This window comes from Berghia stephanieae, chromosome 1 (assembly GCF_034508935.2).
Source record: "Berghia stephanieae isolate SIO BIC M18660-M18661 chromosome 1, UCSD_Bste_1.3, whole genome shotgun sequence".
In the NCBI taxonomy this organism is placed as follows: Eukaryota; Metazoa; Mollusca; class Gastropoda; order Nudibranchia; family Aeolidiidae; genus Berghia; species Berghia stephanieae.
The window spans coordinates 8100064-8122842 of record NC_088360.1 but is presented as its reverse complement, the minus strand read 5'-3'; the positions used below and the strand labels follow the sequence as shown (position 1 = coordinate 8122842).

The 22779-nt window shown below is 36.9% G+C and overlaps 1 protein-coding gene across 1 annotated transcript in view; it reads left to right on the top strand.

Moving 5' to 3' along the window:
- The window catches only part of LOC144967237 (uncharacterized), a 29931-nt gene extending 7703 nt beyond the window's left edge, over nt 1-22228 (top strand). The window contains exons 9-34 of the mRNA XM_078904205.1: nt 1-94; nt 365-514; nt 889-1118; nt 1454-1739; nt 2061-2248; nt 2623-2772; nt 2955-3137; nt 3495-3756; nt 3976-4123; nt 4532-4792; nt 5128-5400; nt 5908-6145; nt 6730-6949; nt 7433-14122; nt 14316-14439; nt 14988-15186; nt 15789-16100; nt 16548-16695; nt 17093-17597; nt 17903-18159; nt 18360-18547; nt 18809-19065; nt 19285-19505; nt 20047-20194; nt 20619-20779; nt 21691-22228. The exon at nt 1-94 is cut by the window's left edge and continues 86 nt beyond it. Of these exons, the coding sequence (XP_078760331.1) occupies nt 1-94; nt 365-514; nt 889-1118; nt 1454-1739; nt 2061-2248; nt 2623-2772; nt 2955-3137; nt 3495-3756; nt 3976-4123; nt 4532-4792; nt 5128-5400; nt 5908-6145; nt 6730-6949; nt 7433-14122; nt 14316-14439; nt 14988-15186; nt 15789-16100; nt 16548-16695; nt 17093-17597; nt 17903-18159; nt 18360-18547; nt 18809-19065; nt 19285-19505; nt 20047-20194; nt 20619-20779; nt 21691-21822 (12025 nt within the window). The 3' untranslated portion in view covers nt 21823-22228. The remainder of the gene's footprint in view (nt 95-364; nt 515-888; nt 1119-1453; nt 1740-2060; nt 2249-2622; nt 2773-2954; nt 3138-3494; nt 3757-3975; nt 4124-4531; nt 4793-5127; nt 5401-5907; nt 6146-6729; nt 6950-7432; nt 14123-14315; nt 14440-14987; nt 15187-15788; nt 16101-16547; nt 16696-17092; nt 17598-17902; nt 18160-18359; nt 18548-18808; nt 19066-19284; nt 19506-20046; nt 20195-20618; nt 20780-21690) is intronic.
- The last annotated feature ends 551 nt before the right edge of the window (nt 22229-22779 follow it).

The window sequence follows — 22779 nt, the reverse complement described above, 5'->3', positions numbered from 1 at the left end:
CTGTGACCAGGATCGTATTGTTATCAGTTTGATGTCATCCTTGGAAAAAAATATTGACGATTACTGTGATGCCTCTGGAGACAAATTTAAAATGGTAATACAAATGAGATATTTTCCTCATAATCCTTTTTCAACGCATTTATAAAAGATTAAAACAGTCATATTAAATGGTCTATTATCTATAAACAAATATCAATCTTTTGCTTATCACAATTCGATTAATTTTCCAAGCATCATTTTTGTTTCTGTTGTTTTTAATCTGTTCTATTGATTATCTGGTATTTTCCAACAACGGATTTCGATTTAAACTAAACTGGCAAGAAATTGATATTCTAACAATATTTCATAACCCAAATGTCCCCAGACTTTGTTAACTCTGAGAGCCCTTGGAAACGCTGGTCACTCCATCAGAGCAATTCCAGTCCTGAACAAATGTATGACATACAAAGCCAACCCACTTGAGGTCCGTGTGGCTGCCGCTGAAGCCTTCAGAAGGATGCCATGTGCTGCGGATGTAAGTTATATACTTTGTCTTTATATTATCTGAAAGGCGGTGTTTTTTATTTTGTTTTTATTGGTACAAGAAAATGACATAAAAGATTTGAAACATCAACTTTGATATTTTTTAATGAATACGTGCAAACAAGCTTTTCAAAAAACAAAAGTGTATACAAATTTAAAAACAAAGATAATAATTTAAGTATTGCAGAGTTATCATTATTTTATGAATACAACTTTTTGCAACAAGCATGATTTTACAATGATTATTTCAACAGATATGCCAAGTTGCAAATTGAAAAAAATTTAATGAAAAATGAAGCAATATCTGTTTCATAGTCATAAGCCACGACTCTTTTTTTTTAAAAGCCTGTATTTTTAACTTTTCAGGACACTAAGTTGTGGCATACTTTCACCGACAAAGATCTAGACTCTGAATTGAGAATCAACGCCTACTTGGCTCTGATGCGATGCCCCATCCAAGAAACCATTGGCAAAATTGCTGCCATCCTCAATGCTGAAGAAGATGAACAGGTTGGAGCTTTTGTCTACAGTCACTTGACCAACTTGAGAGAGACATCTGACCCTCATAAACAGACTGTTGCTGACTCAATAAACAAGTAAGTATTACCCCCAAAAAATCCGTTCCAACAAATTACACTGACAAATTACGCATTATAATATTAATTTCCAATAACATGATTTAAATTAATGGCACAGGCTAATGCTCTGATGAACTGCTCACCAAGGAATCGATGGTTAAATTCACAAAATTACTGACATTTTCTCCATATGTTTTCCAGACTCTTTTAATTACATCAAATATATCTCTCTCCAAAAAGAAAAGCCATCTTGTGCCCTTAAGGGGTTGAATTTTACATCAGACAGACAAACCTACTGGTTAAAAAGCCTTAAAATATTTTGAATATTTGTGCTGTTTTTATTTTATCTACAGTTTGGCTTTGGAAAAGGATTTCGACCTCAGCCCACTCAAGTTCTCTAGGAATTTTGAATTGTCTGCTCTCCTCAACAAGATCAACACGGGTGTTACAGCTGAGAGCAACCTGATCTGGTCTAACAAAGTCCAACTGCCCAGAGCTGTGTCGGGAAATTTGACTGTTCAACTTTTTGGACAATCCATCAATCTTTTGGACTTTGGAGGGCGTCTCGAGGGCCTTGAATACCTCATCAAAAACATATTTGGCCCTTACGTCAACTATGATGGTGAAAAGAAGCCCAAGGTAAAATTCAAGTCTATCTTGATGATAACATTCTCAGATCGATATGCAATAATCAACTTAAGTTTCATTTCCGTTCTAATTTACATTTTCTAGCTATGAATTAACACAAAGGATAGATTGATCGTGTAATCTGACTTTATTTTAAAATAAACAAATCTAATTGTAAAAGCTCAATACATATATATATATATATATATATATATATATATATATATATATATAAATGAAGAGAGAGAGAGAGAGAGAGAGAGAGAGAGAGAGAGAGTTTTGAGACAGAGTGAATTTTACTTAACTCGCAAGCCAACCATTCTTATTTTTCAGTTTGATGCTGACAGCGTGAAAGGTTCCTTCTACGGCCGTTTGTTTGGCAATGAGATGCTTTTTATGCACTCCCAGACCACCAAATCTCTGTTTGGGGGAAAGACTCCCACATACTTGGACATTCTTATCAAAATGGCCAACCAGCAACATGTTGCTCTCACCCAGAGTGTTCAATTTATGGATGTCTGGTATGTAAACGTTCCTGTTTATTAAATGACACATTGTTAACAAAGCTGTCAAATTTATTTGATATACATATGTATTGAACAGTTACTGATTATATTCTATAAAACCAAAGGCAAAAAAAATGGTTTTCCTTAATTTTCAAAAAATACTGATTATATGAGTCACTGTAAATTGATTTTTTGGAATATATTAAGGCCTATGTCTAATTAGATAACCATATATCATGTTAAGACTTTTAAAATGTATTAAAAGCATTCCGTAAAACATTGGTGTGCAAGCTGATGCACAAAGATCAAAACAGTTACAGGAAACAGCAATCAAAGAAGCATTGTTTCATTGTAAACCATTGTAATTTCATTTTGTCTTTATATTTTAGCATGGTGATTCCCTCAATGGCTGGTCTCCCTATTCATCTGAAGGTCAACGGAATGGCCACAATCGACCTCAACATGAGTGGAAAGATGGACTTGCGTAAGGTTGGAGCATCCCCCAGATCCATGAATGTTGATGGAGAAATTAGACCAAGGTAATTGTTTGTCACTCAATATCAAATTTTAAGTCTCTTGAAAAAAAGGAGATTCAAATTGGTAAAATATATTTTGATTTTAGAAAAACTATTCCAAATTGTCAGAACCGTCGTATGTATTAAAGCTCTTATTTTACTTCTGTGTATCTTTAAGACCATCATCAATCCATTTTTTTTTCTAGCGCTGCTCTTGAAATCACCGGTGCTATGATTGTTGACACATTTGGTACAAGAACTGGAATGCGCATGCGTAACACATTGCACACCAGCACTGCCATAAAGGGCCGCATCCAGATGAACAGAGGACAACAGCTCAATGTTGAACTCGACACACCCGAAGATAAGATGGAAATCTTGGATGCCAGGTTGGTAACATTGTTTATTCCTGTCCATTATTATTTCTTTCGTTATATCGCAGTCCCTTCATATGAAGGCCTTTAAGAATAGAAATACTGGGCATAATTTATATGGCTAGGACGAAAAATGTTAATAATGAACAATTATTTAAACCTAATAAGATCTATGATAAAAAGTTGACTTGCCCCAAAATTTTATTTCCTGTTCTTGATTTAGGAAAGAGACAGTAGTAAACCATCCGTTGCTTTTTTGAAGCATTGATCTTGACACCAGTGATATCTATAAAGTCATTTAAAAAATAAAGTCCTTTTGTTTGTCTTTTTAATCGAAATATAATTTGTACATATGATTTTGATATTTCCCAGATCTAAATTTTTCGTTATCCACGACGACATGGAACAAGAACAGGAAATGATCAAAGAAAACAGGAAGGAATACAAATTGTGTTCCACCAATCAGATGACCCAAATCACCGGTATGAAGATCTGTGGTGAACTCAGTTTCCCAAATGCTTCCATGAAGGCCGACAGTCCATACTTCCCTCTTACCGGCCCAACTTCTGTCAGTGTCACCGTCCACAAGCTAGATTCTCACTCGGGATACAAACTTTTTGCTAAGAGGGTTGAGGTAGGTTTGCTCACATTATGAGTCACAGATATTAGACCTATATTACATTCTTTTCTTTACATCATGCATCAGTTTTCTGTCACTCGTAGATATTTTTCAAATTTAATATATAAATAAAAATTTATCGATATCTTTCATCGTCTAATTAATAGAATGTTATTTCATCATTTTTGTTAGAAAATGACCTGTAACGCTTTTCACTAATTCAATATTGTACAGAACAAGAAGGCCAGTATGGCCCAGATCTCCTTCAACACCCCTGGATCCCAGGTCAACCGTGCCATCTCTGTAGACATGAGCCTCAACTACAAGAAACAAGACATTGAAATGAACATGGCTTCCCCATGGAAGAAACTGTCTATGAATGGTAAAAATTTCCCTACTCATAATGTCATTATTTTTAAAAGAAAATAAATAACCAATTCACATATCATCAATCCGCTTACATCGTTGTTTTCCACAAAGAAAACCTGTATAGCTGTGATAAGATAGCAAAAGTGTGTTGTTTATCTTTTGTATTTTGAAATTATTTATTAGGAAATCACCAGTGGTGTTAATATTGAACATTTGATAATGATACATTCATATTCTTTTTGGTCCTAAACATTATCCAACGTGAACAAATTGGGGTTTTATAATCTTGTTCATAGGAAAAAAAACGAAAGTGCCTGAATTCCGGATCACAATGCTATGCCTTAACCTTCTATTCTATAAAATCATATAAATTTTCATTCCTCATATTTGATTAATTAAAAACTCATCTTTTATCAATCAGGCAACCTAATTAACATAAAAGACTTGAAGAGTGTCAAAGGAAGCGTTGTCATTGATGACAAAGATACCTACGCCATGACTGGAGAGGTCAAGGTTTCTCAGTCCAAAGGCAAGATCCAGGTCAACCCCATGATTGAGTTGAGACGTCCTGGCGCTGACAACATCCAGGTTACAGGATTCGTGGCTATCGAGAAACCTTTGAAATCCGTCAACATGGAAATGTCCCTGTCTGGAATCAACAAATTGCCTTATACTTTCAAATGTGAGTTATATCGATGACAACTTATGAACATGGAAATATTGATTACAGACAATATTATTTTAAATCTTATAAAAGTAAACAATTTGTATAATATCCTGATTACATAAAAAGAGACACCCCACCCACCCCACCCCCCCCCCCTTCCCCCCTCTAAAAATCCACGCAAAAATTACCCCAAGAAAAATACATATACCATGATATACACAAATGTTGATAACATTTTTTTCGTTACTACATATATTTACAAAAGCTGAGAAGTAGACCATTCATGCAAAAATAAATATTTTAATATGGAATATCATATATTATCGAGCACCTTCATACATTTATTTCAGCTGCTCTCACAAACAACAAGAAAGAAAGGAGCATTCAAGCAAGTGTCAGTCTGGATGGCAAAAAGGAATACAAATTCACAGCTTCTAATGTGATGGCCATTGCGGGCAAAAAGTCCACAACTGCCCAAATTAGAAACAGTCTTGAGGTTGAAAGCCCGGAGAGAAAGCTTGTTAGCGTTTCTGGTGATGGTGATTACAGACAAGGCAAATCATTCAAGATTGACACCAGTTTCTACATTTACCGTGTTCTGAGGAAACCAGCCAACTTGAAAGGTTGGTGTGATAGGTTTACTCGAACAAAAATTAAATAGAATATTACAATATTCAATCACAAAATTGTTAGATTTATGCACATCTCTACTTGATCAATGTTTCAAATATCATATTATTGATTTAAATTTATTGTTATTATAAAACAAATGGACACACATAACTGACCACCTTAAAATAGTTTTCATATCTACCACGGGCTTAAGATGTTATATAAAGATCAAACTGTAATATCTAAGTAAATATTAAAGATTTTATTGCGGAAAAAAATGAATGTAATATCAATTAAATTGTAAAAAAGATATAATCCGTTTAAATTAAAACTCACTTTTCAAAATCGGTCACCCTGACATAATACAAAATTGAAGCGTTTGGGTCACATTTACATCATTCATCATCGTCACTGTCTTAACCCTAAATTATTATAAATTAGTAAATTATGGTTACTACTTCTTATTGTAAAGCAATTATCTCGTATAACGTATCAATTTTACATTCTTTTTTTTAAAGTTAACCTTATAAAGACATCAAGAAGGAAAGCGGACAACTACAAAGCCATCGTCAGCTTAAAATCCCCTGGCGCTAGTGGAAACATTGTTTGCAATGTGGCCAGAAAGAGCAGGGGATCCACATCTGTGACATCAAAGATTGATTACACTATCCCCAGAGTGAACAAAAACACTATTACTTTCTCCGGAAAACTCAATGACAGAAGCACTAAGGCCTACAGCTCATACGTTGTGCAAAGGTGCGTTGACTTATTATCTATTTCTAGTTGGCCGAAGAATGCTATCCATGATAATTAGTTTCCTTTATCTAAAATCAAAACACTGTTTAAGTCGCTTTTTTATTCAATGCTTGCTGTTAGTATGAATTGGCTTTCAAATTTCAAACTCGATTTTATAGCTGATATTTTATACAGCAAATGTTGTCAAACTAAAACCACGTCCCAAGTAAACCGAGCCATTTTCAAAGGAAAGACAAAAAAAGTATACCCTTATCACCATAAGGTCTACAGATTCAGAGATTATCCCGGTTCCCTGAGTGATAAACTGACAGTACCATTTGCTCGCTATCTTTTTGATAGGACGTTTGTCTGTCGCAAAGTAATTTCCGCTAGATCAGAGAGACCCAGCTACCCAATTATTTATGGTGGATAGAAGGATCCTAAAAATCTCGACTACACCTGGGATTGATACCAGTCCCTTTTTCTAGTGAAGTTAACGCTCTACCAACTGAGCTATTATAACCTCCTCCCCCCCCCCCCTCCCCCCATTCCCATCCAAACAAAAAAAAAATCAAATTCTCGTGTGTTTTTTTTTTTATCTCCAGCAACATTGGCGTTAAAAAGAATCCAGAGTACAATTCCAACATGAAACTCGAGGTTGGACATAAAAAGAAACTTAGCTTTGTTAGCTTGGATGCTAAATATGGAGCTAATCCCAAGAATACGTCAAAGAAAATCTACTTCTTGACCTCCTTGAACAGGAAAGCTGCCAGTTTGAAGAATGCTCTCATCAATTACAAAGTAAAGGCCCAAGCACCTGCTTATGTAAGTTTCCGAATTGTATATATATGACATTTAAAATAGTCAGATCTTAAGTTATTGACACCAAACTGTGGTTTGCCGTTTTCTCTGTTTGTTTGTGTTTGTCAGCCAGAGATGATTAGCTTTATTCTCTCGAACCGATTATAAGTGATAAAAACGACATGCGAGTTTTTTTCTGCGACTGTACTTTGTTTTGATAGAATATATGGAACGGTTGGGTAGTTGAATGGACCTCATTCTTCTTTTCACTTCGTGAATGTAAAGGAGTCAAATTGAGACGAGACAAAGTAACTTAAATGCTCGATTTATAATGTTACATATTGATCAGCATTGTTTAACAACTCTTGAACTATAATGTGTGATACTCAGTCCTTGAAAGGATCTAAAACTTTTCTCCTTTTAAAAAAAACAACTTTTTTTTCACTTTTTTATGCATATGACTTAGCATATGTTTGAAAGTACGAAATATTTCACTGTCTTCCACAGGAAATTGACGTTATCTTGCAAGGCAAACACCAACACAACTACCTCAAACTTGTTGATTCCGATGTTCAACTTACATATGCACCAAAGAAAGACATCAGTGCAAGCATTTTCTTTAAGAACCGCAGTACAAAACTCATGAATATGATTGGAAAAACAGCTATATCTTGGCCTGGACAAGAATATTCTCTCAACACTGAGCTGGAACAAAAAACTCCAAAGCAGTATAACCATGATTTGACGTTCAGAAGCAGGTCTGGAACCAAACATACGATCTCAACTGAGTATAAGATGCCAAAATCCGATGCTCATGAGGTTGTTACTAATTTCAGATTACACAAGATGACACCAGTAACCATCAGTGGATCTACCAACTTAAACAGAAATAATTTTGCTGCCTCTGGAGAAGTAAAAACTGGCAAAGACGTTTACGGATTTAACGCCATTTCTAAGATCTCTAAGGCTCCAAGTGCAAAGATGAGTCTGGAGGTTATCCATCCATCAAGACGCATCACCTTGGATGTTGACGGAGGAAAGGGCAGAGGCAAATATGAAGGAAAGGTTGAAGCTGCATGGGATGCTGACAATGACAAGAATCAGAAAATGTCCATTGAGGGAGGTTATTTCCTCAAATCTGCTAAGGGATCCTTAAGCGTAGGAGGTAATGTCAACTTCCAATCTCCATTTGAAAAGTTTGAAAACCTTTTTGGCTCCGTCAAGTACGGCATGGACAAATCTAAACACGCTGTTAACACCAAAATCCTGTGGGGAAATAAGTCAGATCAAATCGTGTCAACCTTTACTGTACAAAAACCAATCAATATGAATAGCCTTAACTTCAATGGAAACGTCAAGACACCGTTCAAAGGATTCCGCAATGCTGAGATTGACGTTGCACACAAAGTTGACGCCGGCATGAGCACTGTTCTTGCTGGAAAACTTGAAAAAGAGACTGCCACGCTTTCTATTCAAGGCCAAAAAATAAACAATGGTTACAAGGGCAGTATGGATCTGAAATCAACAATTAAGAACGCTGAATCGGTGTCTCTGTCTGCCTCTCATACAGGCAGTGATGGAAGCTGTAATAGCAATGCTGAATTGAAGCATAATGGCCAAGTCTACTCTTATGACCTCACAATGTCTCACTCTGGCGATGGTTGGCAGAGAGAAACAAATGGCAATCTTGTCCTCACCATGAACAAACAGAAGATTGTCACCCACTGGGACCACAAAAACACAGATGCCACTGTAAAATCTTCTCTGAGTTCTAAATGGAACAAAAATCGTTTGATGGTCGATTTGATTGGATCCCACAAACTGTCTGATTTGAGAAACATCAATGGAGTCCTGAAAATTAAGAGTCCATGGAAGCCAGTTCGTGATATTGAATTTAACGTAGATCACAAACATGGGTCTGGATTAATTGACAGCGTTGTTTTCTTTAGACAGGGATCAACCAAAAAGGCATCTTCTATTATCAACTACAAGAGTGGACAAAACAGCCATGACTTTGACTTCACAATCGCTTCTCCGTTCCATGAAGATAAGAGTGGCAAATTTAGCACTAACTATGACAGCTACCCAATGACCACCAGTGCTCAGTTGCAATGGGCCCCTAAAATGAAAGGTACCATGGAGGGAAGTCTTGATGTGGCCTCATGGGAAAACGCTGATGTCAACCTGAAAATGACAACACCATCACGTACCATCCGTAATATTGTGCTAAAGGCTTCAAACAAGAAACAAAATGGTGAGATCATTTCCAACATGAATTTGAACTACGGCTTGAGACAGAACATTGATGTCGAAACCCGCATTTCAAATGAAGATCATAATAAGATGATCCGTCTTAAACTGAGCTCACCTTTCCAACATGCCAAATCTTTGAGCACGGGTTTGAACTTCAATGGTCATGCCTACAATTTTGATACTACTGCTGACTTTGAACTTCTCCCAAGTATTGGCAAATTTGACGGATCAATGAACTGGCAATATGAAAACGATTTGAGCGGAAAAATCCGTCTTGATACTCCATTCCGTGAATACCCATACTTTGAACTCTCTACCTCCAGTAACAGTGATGGCGCCATCAGAAAATCTCACATCCAAGCCGAGTATCATCCACGTCAAGTATTCAGCCTTGATAGCTCTTACAACTTTAGATCTCCTTATTCTTTCGATGCCACAATCAGATCTCCCTATCCAGAGTTTGACGACATTGGATTGTTTATCCAACACAACATGGCTGATTCATCGGTTAAATCTCGTGGAGAAGTGAAATATCAATCCAACAAGAAAATTGAAGCTGAACTAAATGCCGACTGGACTTCGGATATTGAGGGTAGCCTTCTTGTCAAGACTCCCTTCAACGGCTATGAAAGCAACAAAATCGCAATGAGACACAGAGGTGACCGTGACAATTTTGACACCCATGGAGAAATAAATGTTGCTGAACAAAATGTTGTTGCCGATGCTTCATTTAAGAGTGGCTACACAACAACTGGTACCATAACCTTCTCAAGCCCCATCCCTGGTGTAGAAAGTATTGATGTGTCAATAAGAAAGAAGGGCAACATGCGGAATCTTAAGTTGGGGGCCAATATCAACATAAATGGCGACCGATTCCAGTCTACCTTCAATAATAAAATGATAAAGGATTCTTTAAAAACAAGCTTCAATCTTATGACACCCCATACCGAAACGCTGAAACTTGCCTTGGACCATTCTGGCCACCTTGACAGCTTCACGAACAAGGTTAATGTCAACTATGGCCGTAAGGTTGATATCGACACCATTGCTTCATTCGAAATCCGTGACAATGATGTAAATGGTAACGGCATTTTCAAATACAAATTGAGCAAAGGTCGCAACACAGCTCGTGTTTCTTTTAGCAAGAATGGACCAATTGAAGATTTCTCTTTCTCCACCTCTGCCAGTTTTAATAGAAACGACATAAGTGTGATTGGATCTCTAAGAACAAAGGACAGCATTGATGGGTCTGTGCAGGTCACAACTCCATTCAAAAACTTCAAGAACACTGGCGTGACTCTCTCCCACTCAGGTGACATGACTGGTTTTACAGCTAATGCAAACGTGAACTATATGGACAATAAGAATATCAACGGCAAAGTTGAATTCTCCAACGAAAATGGCATCAGATTGTCCAGTGAATTAACAACACCATTCAAGAAATTTGAGTCTACCTCCTTTAAGGTCAACCACGATATCAGTAGCTCTTCCCGTGATGTATCTGGTAGTGCTGAACTTACCACAACCATCTGTGATTTCGGCACTGGAGATGTCTCTTACAGCAAGACCGGTGACCTTACCAACCTTGTCTTGAAGGGATCTGTATCCTCCAATGGGAAGGACATGGCTGTTCTCAAACTGACAAATACCATGCAGAACTCTGAAATGCACAGCATGTACAGCTTAAAATCGGTTATCACTCCAGATATGTACTTTAGTATTGATCATTCAGGGGACAGCTTCAGCTTTAATACAAAAACAATGGGTAAGATTGGTGAAAATATCGTATCTACTGATGCTAACATGAAGAGAAGCTATGACTCTATCTCTGCTGATGGATCACTTACCTTCAAAATCAAAGACCAGCGGGAACATACAGCTTCTATCAACCTTCAAAAGGAGTTATCTTTGGATAGCTACAATGTGGACGTTACTGGGAAACTCAATGATGATGAAGTTAAATTGTCTGCGTCCAGATCTGGAGCTCTGAACAACATGCGTTTTGGTGGATCTGCTAGTTACAACAGAAAATCTATTGATGTTACTGGAAGCTGGAAAAATACTGAAAGCATCGAGGGTACTCTTAAAGTCTTGACACCTTTTGACAACTTCAACAATGTTGGCATGGTGATTTCGCATTCTGGTGAATTATCCGACTTCATATCCAGCTTCAACATCAACTACATGAACGGAAAGAATATCGACGGCAAAGTGGAATTGACCGCTTACTCTGTGAGCAATATCAAATTTGTATCTGAATTGATGACACCTTTTGAAAACTTTGAAAGTCTGAACATGAAATTCAATAATAAATACGATTCAGACACCACTAGCCTGAATGGGGATGCCGCCATTGTCACAAGCATTGCTGATTTTGGAACTGGAAGCATTAGTTACAGCAAGACCGGAACCTGGGAAAAGCTTGATATCAGTGGAAATGCTTTGAGAAATGGTGTCGAAGTTGCCGAACTGAATGTCAAAAATAGTCTCATGGATCAAGAGATCCATTCTTCCTTTGAATACAAGAGTACTGTAACACCACGTGTACTGTTAACTCTGGATCACAATGGGGATCTGACCGATATGAAAACTTCAGTAAATGCAGTTGTTGGAAAAATGAATATCATTACCGGAGAAGTCACTCTTAACCAGAGATCTAAGACTATTGATGCCGAGGGCAAACTTGTGTATACAATTGAGAACCTTGATAGCAACCAATTTTCTCTAACCCTGCACAAAGAAGGAGAAATGAACAATTTTAATGTTGAAATCACCGGCAAGAATGGAGCAAAGACATCCAAGATTAATGGAAAGTTTAAGAACGAAGACGAGTTGACTGGCGACCTCACTATCAATACACCTGTTGAAGGATACAAAAATGTCGGTCTGTCTTTCAAACACTCTGGATCTGTCGACAGATTTAACTGTGCAGGTAAGATGGTGATAACTGATGGTGAAGAATTCTCTGGCAAAGTCGATTTCTACCGCCATCTCCTCAGTCGCATTGAGATGGTTGCTGAATTGAATACACCAATCACCGATTATGAATTCACTAAATTTGAATACAGACATGAAGGAGAATCCGACGGCTTCACTTGCATTTCTTCTCTCCAGTACCACAACTCTCAAAGGATAACATACGACTTGTCTGCAACGTCTTCTCCCAAACCTGAAATCACCATGACACTGAAAATGCCCCAGCAGCAATTAATGGCCTCTGGATCGTACGAATATAACTGGCCACGATATGCTGTCAATGGCAAACTCGATGCCGGAGAAGGTCGTTCTATCTCTCTAGACGGTTCTCTTGATGCCTCTAATGATATTGTCGGTGTAGTCACTTTATCCACTCCTTTTGATGACTTCAATAATATTGGTTTCAGTTTCAATCACTCACCTAAATCTGACGGCATTAACTCTGAAGGCAGAATTATCTACATGGATGGACAAGTGATCAGCGGAAAAGTTGAAGGAACAATGAGTAAGAACGGAAGAGATGCTGCTTTTGAAATAACCACTCCTTTCTCCGGATATGAATTTACCAGATTTGAAACCAAACATACTGTCAATAAGAGAATTATCAAGACAATTAACAAACTGGTCTACGGTAGCAACCAGAAAATTACCGTCGACGCTTACAGCAAATTCAAACCAAGTCCAGAATTCTCTTTTACTATCACAAGCCCATTCTCCAAAGATATCGAGGCATTTATTTCTCTCGACAATACTTGGCCTAAATATGAGCTGACATGCAATATGTCCCCTGGAAACGGAGACAAGTTTACAATGGACGGTACATTTGACGCCACCAGTGACATATCTGGCTCTTTGAAGATTAGCACTCCATTCGATAACTTCAACAAGATTGGCATGAATTTCATGCACTCTGGTGACAGTGCTAAGTTTGGAACTGAGGGTACAGTCAATTACATGGACGGACAAGAGATCTATGGCAAAGTAAACTTCTATAGATATATGTGGCGACGTATTGATGCTTCTTTGGAACTGACCACTCCGTTCAACGGAATGGAAAACACCAAAACTGAAATCAACTTCGAAGATAATTCCAACAGCATCAGCACAACTGCAGCATTGGAATACAATAATGGCGAGAAATTGAACGGCAACGTAAAACTTACCTACTCTCCCAGCTACGATGTTGTGATCACACTTAATACTCCAGTCGATGTTATCAAAGCTCAGGGGGCGTTAGATCTCACTTCTCCTAACTATGAAGCTCTTTGCAGTTTGAACTATGGAGGCAACTTTTACTCAGCCAATGGGAAATTCAACTTCTACTCGGTCGATCAACTGGACAGCTCACTAGAGGTCAGCACTCCATTGTCTGGATATGAATACACCAAAGCTGAATATCAACATAAGATAGAATCAAGCGAATTGGAGGGTGGCATCTCTTTGACCTACGATGATGGTAAAAGAATGAGTTGTGACGTTAAATCTACGTTTTCTCCCAATTTTGATGGCACCGTCACTGTGAAAACACCATTTAGAGGCTTTGAAACCATGCAAGGATCCGCCACATTCGAAAGCTCATACAAGAAGTATGAGACAAGCAGTACTTTGAATTTTGGCCAAGGCAGCATTTTCTCCATGACATCTGAGCTAGATTATTCCATTGAGCCAATGAAAGCATCCACCAAGATCAGCACTCCATTCCAGAATTTCCGTAACATTGAACTTGACTTGACCCATGAGGGCGGTCTGACCAACTTCAAATCAACTGGCTTCCTGTCCTCTCCTCTCACTAATCACGTCAACGCCAAAGCGAGTTTGAGATACGATGCTGTGATGGACATGTCCGCTGCTGCCTCCCTCCAGACCTCTCTTGAAGGCTTTGATGATTTGAAGGCTGAATTGAAGACCTCTGATATCGCTGGTGAAATGAAGACCAATGCTCTGCTTGGCTGGACTAGTAGACAACAAGTAAGTGTGTTTTGAGATCTTAATCAAAACCTTTTTTGATTTACATGATATACGTCAAATAATATACCATTCTGTGAATGATTTAACGATTTTTTTTCAAACAGTAGAAAACATTTCGCATTAAGCTTGTTGTTGTTTTTCTTTAAATAAGACTTAAAATGATCAACTTGTTTTCGAATATCTTTTACTCCAGATCACATTTGATAGCACATTCCGTAAACAAGAAGGCTGGAATGAGGACAAGACATTCGCTGACATCGGCATCACTACTCCTTTTGTTGCAGTGCATAGCGCAAACCTTCACATGGACCAATCAGGTAGGCTACCTAAGTATTTTTATAATATAATAACACCTGTAAAATGCTACCGTAACCAATAATAAGAAAAATAAATAATCTCTGTGAAATTCCTTATTACAATATCAGATTTTTAGAACGACTGTCATCTACCAATCTTAACAAAGTAAAAGAAAATAACAAAATATGTATTACATAGAGATTTCTTTCAATATTGAACAATATATTTTTTTAGACTGCTAAATGAATCTTTTTCTCCACAATTTGGAGTAATATCAAGACTTGATCACTTGAAATGTTTAAGATAAAAGGTAAAAGACTAAATATTGAAGTTCTCAAGGAAAATAAAACCAGTCAATGTAACTAACTTTATAAGTCAATTTGCCCTCAATTATATGTTGTTTCAAAGTCCTGAATGCAAGTGCTCGTACATCAATTTTCTCTTCATCAATTTTATTGAGTTAAAAATTCCTGTATCGTGGTAGTTTTATAAATTTTACATCTTGGTATGCTGATCTGCATTTTCCATTGCAAGCCTCATAGACATGTCTTTTTTTATTATTCATCAGTTGGATCCGACAGTTATACCAAGAAGGTGAACTTTGAGCTCAATGGTGATAGCCTTCTTGACTACGATGTGGAACTCAACTTTAACGACAAGAAGACAGCAGAGGTGATTGTTAGACAGCCTTGGCCCATGCAATACACCGCCAGCATGTCTAACAATGACGGATTCATTGAGGCTGAAGTCTTTGCCGATTGGAACAGGTAACAAAAGCAGTCAGTCTAGTTATTTAGTCATTGCCTTTCCTACAACAAAACTATTTAAATAAAACTCCTGTCAGCATAATTCAAATATGAATTATATCACCCAGCACCCCCACCCCCACCATCACCACCACCACCATCACCACCACCACCATCATCATCATCATCATCATCATCATCATCATCATCATCATCATCATCATCTTCATCATCATTCATCATCATCATCATCATCATCATCATCATCATCATCATCATCATCATCAGCATTATTATTATTATATATATTATTATTATTATTATTATTATTATTATTATTATTATTATTATTATTATTATTATTATTGTTGTTGTTGTTGTTGTTGTTATCATACAAACGTTACACTAACACATGACAAAAATAATAACTGAACTTGAAAAGGAGAGGGAAAGAAAGGGCTTTATAATTACAAAGAAGGGATTGAAAAGGGATAGAGTCTCCATTGAAAATGTAAGAAATGTTTTATTACTTGAAAAAAAAAGTAAAAGAATGGTGTAACACACTACCAGAAAACAGTTATTACTATTTTATATAAGCTGTTGAATCATATCCCTTTTGACAGAGATGAGGATGACAGCAATGTTCGTGCTCATGCCACAGTCACTGACAAGTCCAACAGATACCAAATGGAAAACGGCCTTGATGTCAGCTTAACTTATGCTTCTCGAAAGGTTGGTTTGGTCAACTCCTTCTCCCACAAACCTTCTCAGCAAATTTTGAGTACTGGCTACATCTACTGGGATTCTGGAGACGAAAGCAAGGTGTCCTATGACGTCAATGTCAATGAGAACAACAGACGCGGCAAGCAGATTGTGGATGGAAGTTTCAAAGTAGGCCTCCCTACCAGAACACTTGGTTTGACTGGATCATACAGGTAGAGTTAACATGTTGTCGAATATTTTTTTTCTTTAACTTCTATAAATAGTTTTAAGGCCTGTAAAATGGGGTTTTTTGGGGTTTTTTTTTTTTAAACCTTGCCTATACCTATAATCTAAGAAAAGCCCAGCCATGGTCTGTTTAGTTTCAAGACTGTCTGGTTCTGGGTCTGTTTTTAAAAAAATAATTTCGATAGTTACTTTTTAATGTTAATAGGTATTATTGGCAGAAAAAAATAGCGTATCGATGAATATCTATCTGGAATTAAGAAACTTTGCTTTTCTAGTTCATTTCAGCCTATCACTAGCTGACATTTCAGGAAAATCGTTTATACAGTTTACATAAGTTTCTCTTGCATTTGGATGTTTTTGACCGTTCTTCCCATAAAGAGGGAATTATGTTTTACGAATGACAGCTAAAAACAATCCATTTTTCTCTTCATCAGCGAGAACTCTGCCATGGTATCTACTGATACTGCCTTCAGCTGGGACGCCGATCGTGACGACACCAAACAATTCGGTGTCAAGACCAATGTCCGCCGTGGAGACAACCTGAAGGGAGACATCACTTTCAGCATGCCCTCGTTGAGAAAGGTTAGGATTATATATGGAACTCTCAAGTTAAAGGCTTCTTGACAAATAGGGGGTCGTCTTATTTAATCAGATATTATGTTTTTCAGTCAAACAAAAAAAAAAAACAGAAAAAAAGATATTAAGTCAAAGTACGGCATTAATATTCCTAAACAAAATAATTTTAATAAAAACGTAGACATTAGACATACCTTTACAGCTCTTTGATTTAGAATCAAGGATAACATAGGATCGTATTTGGTTACTGTTTCAACCCCCCCCCCCCCCCCATAACCCCTCCCCTCCACCAACAAAATAAAAAGGAAAACCAGCAAATAATATAAATTTTATTTCGTTAAACAGGATAATGCTCTTCTCGTATGATAACAATCCCTTTGAACCCTTTGTATTCCTGTTGTAGGAAATCCGTGTTGACGGTGAAGTTATGTTGAACAACGGCCGTGTGATTCTAGATACCAAGACCGACATATCGTACTCAAGAGACTCAAGGAAGACTCTCACTCTGACATCCAAATTGGAAGACATTTCTACCCGTTACAGCCACTTCAACTACAGCTTGGCCTTGGGACTCAAACACGCCTACACCAACGTGGACATTGCCATGAACTCCCACATTGGAAGCTCTGACGAAAGCATGACTCTTGGAGTGTCTGCCAACTACTTGACCAGCAAGAGACAGATGAAGAACTTGGCTCTTCTCAGTGAAATCAACATGCTGAAGAAACAAATCAGTGTGCAGGTCTTCAACCCAGACAACAGCATTGAAGTCGTTGGAGATATTGTCAGCGAGACCCCATACAAAATGCGTCTGATGAACAAGATCAATGGACAGGAAACTTTCCGCTCTGACATGACCTTTGATAAGGCCAAGAAGGCTTTCACCTTCAACACTTTCACTGATGCAGGTAAAATGTTCTTCTAGAACCCCCCCACCTCTCTCTCTCTCTCTCTCTCTCTCTCTCTCTCTCTCTCTCTCTCTCTCTCTCTCTCTCTCTCCCCAATCGAATGAAAATGGGTAAAATGATTTACTTCTATCATAGTGTGTCACTTCAGCTACAAAGACAAGAGATATAATAACACTACTGTCACTTCTGATTCGACGAATTAAGTTCACTTATTAGTCTTTGTAAAGTATATAACGGGTTCTTTAAAAATGTTTTCATAATGCCAACAGAATCAATAACAATTTTTGCCTTGCATTTAATTTCAGATATCCTGACTTTCGCTGCCAAATACCCGAACAACTCTGCATTCCGTGTTAACTTTACCCGTCACACCCCAGACTATGATCAACAGGAAGCATTGATGGCCGTCCGTCTCAACACTTCCCGTTTGCTCCACACCCGTCTGTCTTGGCGCCCGGACATGATTCAGGACTTCGAGGCCTACGCGTGGCCTAGACTTATGGAGATGTCCGAATCGGCCATTCTTGGTTTTGCTTCGTTCAATGAAGAATTCGCCGAGGAGGTTTGTATTCATTATTTCACATAATATTTTAAAAAAATAAATCAATACTACTTAATTGTTAATTACTTCTTATATTTCCTTAAAAAGTATTCAACTGTCAACACTTTTTCAAATGTTTGCAGGCAAGCAGTTCTGATCGATGATAATAAAACAAAAGAAAAACAGTCCGCTATAAGTTGGATTTAATATTTTTTTTCCAGCTCTCAAGCAAGTACACAGCCATCGCCAATGAAATGAGCCAAGAACTTCAACCATTCATCACTGCTTTGCATGACGAACTCGCCCTTGTTGCTGAGAAAATGAATGAACTCTCTGATGAATTGAGAAAGATGTACGACAACAATGACTTATACATTCAAAAAATGGGAGAGGGAGTTCTCAAGTTGCAGTGAGTATTCTTTTTTAACACCTTTGGTCATTCTTTATATATTGCTGTTTTATGGGAATTATCTACACTAAGTCAAACATTTTAATACTTCTTGTTACCTTTAATGTGAGGGTGCAGGAACAATGTTTTTCAATATTGCAAGGGGTGGAAAATATGCCTTATCATTTGTAAATCACTTTGAGTTTCTGAATATGCTTTATTCAACTCGCAATAATAGTATAATATAACGCTTAACATCACGATATTTTATATTATTCACAGAGCTAAAATGGAGAGACTGACCAAACAATATACCACAACATACACCCAGCTTATCAACTCTTTGAGAGAGAACCTGTACGAGATGCGCCGTTTCCAAGCCGGTGCTCAATACAAACACTTTGTGGCTCAAACATCAGCCTGGCTGGTGTCTGAGTCCATGAAATCTCTTGCCTCCCTTGAGTTGTACATGGCTGAGGTTGACCAAGTCCTCCGGGAATACAAAGAATCGATGGTGGCCATGAAACAAAAAGCCATGGGTTAGTTTCTACATTCATGTTTATGTACTGACAGCTTTTCTGGACAATCTTTAAGTACGACTGACGCTGGACTCTGTTTTTATGCTTTTGACTTAACTAGTTTGGAAATGATAACGTCATATGGTATTAAATTTGAAACATGCGATAATTATCAAATTTATATAGATGATATTTCGCAATGTAAGTGTATGATTGCATTCCACTATTTTATATCAACAGATACCGTCTATAATGCAACATACGTAGACTACTTGTCCAGTCAAATTGATCAAATCAGTGGCGTGGATATCTCTCCTTACATTTCATCTTTCAACCTCCCCGAGCAATACACTAATGTCGTCTATGATATTCCATCAAAATTCAACAAAAAATTGAACGACATGCTCGACAGGTCAGATGCCAAATTTGTCAAAGAGGGCCTCAACGAGGTTTACCAACAGGTAATTATTACGGTATTCAATGTTGGAATAAAGGTGCTGACCAACACAAAAGAAAGGAATGACCGTTTTATTTATGAAGCATGGATGAATCTACTTCAGTATCAACGTCTTCCTCTTCTTTTTTAAGATGCGTCTATAACTGCTGGCAGCTAAAAAAAAACAAACATGGAAAAACACCCTGTTGGCATTTTACAAACGTTGAAAGAATTTGTTTAAGATAAAATCAAAGAATATTCTGAAGATTTGCTATCACTTTTTAATTTGAACCAATTTTTAAACTTTTGTTTTTAAGCTTTTTTATCTCTTAAAAAATCATTTTCAAATTCATGTCTTTGAAGCTGAAGGAATTAGAATACTGTAATCAACTTATTGGGCTAGTAATTCTTGGTCATCAGTATAAAACAGCATAAAATATCATCACTACTATTTTTTAAAAGACTGTCTGTGTTTGTCTAATCGTATTCATTATAAAACGATGACGTATTTCAATTTGATCTGGCAATGATTTCTTTTACAATGAATTCTTTCTTTTTCATTAAAGGGTGTGTGGGCCTACAACTACTGGCAGCTAGAAGAAAACATGCAAAAACACGCTGCAAGCATTTTACAAACATTGAAAGAAATTATTGAAGATGAAATCAAAGAATATTCTGAGGATTTGTTCTCACTTCTCAGAAACCCAATTACAGGTAAATAATTAAGACCTACTCATGCTATGATTAAATGTGTCGATGTAAAAGCCACTCCTTATAACCCATGTCTGTGACGGTCTCTCGTAATCAATTTTGAATTTATTGCTCACCCATCAAATAGGCTTACCTATAAAGGTCGGAACCAACCGTTTTGTTAGTATTATTATTTTCTGTTGAAATTAAATGCAATTACAGTGTAGCATGAAATATTTTTATGAACACCTTGGAAATCAAGCATTGGCTCTTAACAAACAATCCCTGTTGGCTTCTCTTTCTATCCTCTCAAAATATTTTTATTTCTATTTTCGTATTATTTCTTGTTCTATTAAGAACTTGAAAACACTTTGCATCATCTTGAGTATCTAATATTACTATGCCAGATTATTCGCTCACGCCATTTGTCACTTATTTCTATACACAGTGTGGGACCCCGAGCACGGAGACATCCAAGCTGAAGTCCCAATGCCAATCGCTATTAAACGTCTTGACCAAGTCCCAGACATGAAACCACTTGTCGCCAAGGTCGAAAATTTTGTAGACACCTACTTGCCCGATGAGAATACATGGGGCAACATTGCTGATGTGAGTTTACTTCTTTCACACGAATCATTCCTATATTCATACGTATATTTTGTTTCTATTCCTACTTTTGTCTGTTTCAAATAATTTTTTTTGTTTGTTTGTTGCTTTAGGTCTCTTCCAACACAATTGAGGTTATATGAGAGACCGCTGAAACAAAAAAACAAGCAATCTAACAAAAATAGTACAAATGTAAATCAAAATCATAACCTAAAGATATCATAAGCTAAATTATAAATAACCAAGAACAAACAGGCAGAAGATTTACAGAAAAAAAAAAATATCCCCTGTCAAAAATACAATCACAAACCAAAGAAGCAGGATAGGCTAGTAAAGAGAAGAAGAAACGACATCACTATCGGATCGTACACCCATGCGAACATCATAGGTATATGATTCAAGGGTGATGCTCCCATCCAACCACCCGTGTTTCAAATAATAATTTATTAATTAATGGAAGCAAAAAAGGGAAAACGTTGCTCAACTAAACTGCCAAAGTTATCATCACACATTCATATAATATTATTTCAAAAATTAACACAAGCTGCAATGAGACTTAATGTGCTGAATTATTGCTTATTGTGTTCAGTTGTCTGAATAAGCTAATAAATCCATTTTCTTTATTGGGGGCGTTATATATTCATCGTGTTATTAACGAAGGAGAGAAGATGATTATGCATGGTTCTGCTGGGTTGACTTCGGCGAAGTCCCGGGTTTGAGAGTTTTTGCCAAGATGAGAGTCATTTAAATCGATCGACATTTGAAGGACGAGTTTTCTGACCAAATTTTTAATATGTCTTTTTTCAGAGTACGGCAGTATTAATTGTGTTTGTTGGAGTTGTTCAATGTAATGTAAGTAACGTTTGACTTGATTATATAATTTAACAAAATTTGTGTCTTTTTTTTGTTTACAGTCTGTGTCAAACATGTGGCCAGCCAACGAGACAGGTGACAATGACCTGGTGATGGAACTTAAACAGCTGACTCCAAGGAGAAAATACCGCAAAGGCGGACGTAAATTCAGGGTCAAGAAATCCAGGCAGTAATTTGACCCAAAGAAGTCCAAGGAAAAAGTTGTGATGGACCAAGCCATTTTTAGAATAGTGTAGACTTATCTTATTAATTATTTTTTTAAAAAGTATCTTTATTTATTTATTGTCACCCAACTCTTCAATGTCCTGACTGAAAATTAATCTTCTGAATTAAGACAAGCTATACAAGTATATTTTGTGTATTGATGTATCAAACCAAGTGTTGTGACTCTCTTGTTTAAATAGACGAAGAGAAAATATGTGAATAAATAGGTAAAAAAAAAAAAGGCGATCTAAATTATTCTTATCACATGTTAATTACAATGTTCTCCTTCGGAGATATGGGTGACATTATTGTTTTGTTGAACGTAAATTCTTGTTTTTATTATTTCTTTACAAATAAATAGGAGCATAAAATTAATCCCGACGTTTGTGTTATTTATTTGATACTAATTATCATACATATGTATAACTAAACGCTGTCACTACGTGCACATATTACGTAGGTGATATTCACGCATATTGTAGATCAAGTAGTCTTTTATTGTCTTTGACAGTTTCACTCTTTACAAGCTTATAATACATCATTTGTTTTTAAGGGTTTTGCGGCGCTTGCAAAACATTTAGGTCATATCAGCGCCAGTAAAAAGAAGAAAACGGAATCGTCAAAATATTCTAGATTTACAACTAAATCACCCAAGAAAAAGTAAGACAAAGGGGAATTGGTTCAAAAAGGGAACAGCTGTAGATTCCAGAGCAAACCATAAATGTACTTAGTTTAAAGTCTCATCCAGACACCAGCACAGGATCTTACTAAGAGGAACATACTCAAATGTTTAGAGAATACATAACTAACAACACATAACAGAGAAGTTATTTAAAAGGAAAAAATATAATCTCCCAAAACTAAAACAATACATTTGACTGCTTTCCTCCTAGTCAAGGACTCCAGCCAGGGATGGGACAAAACTA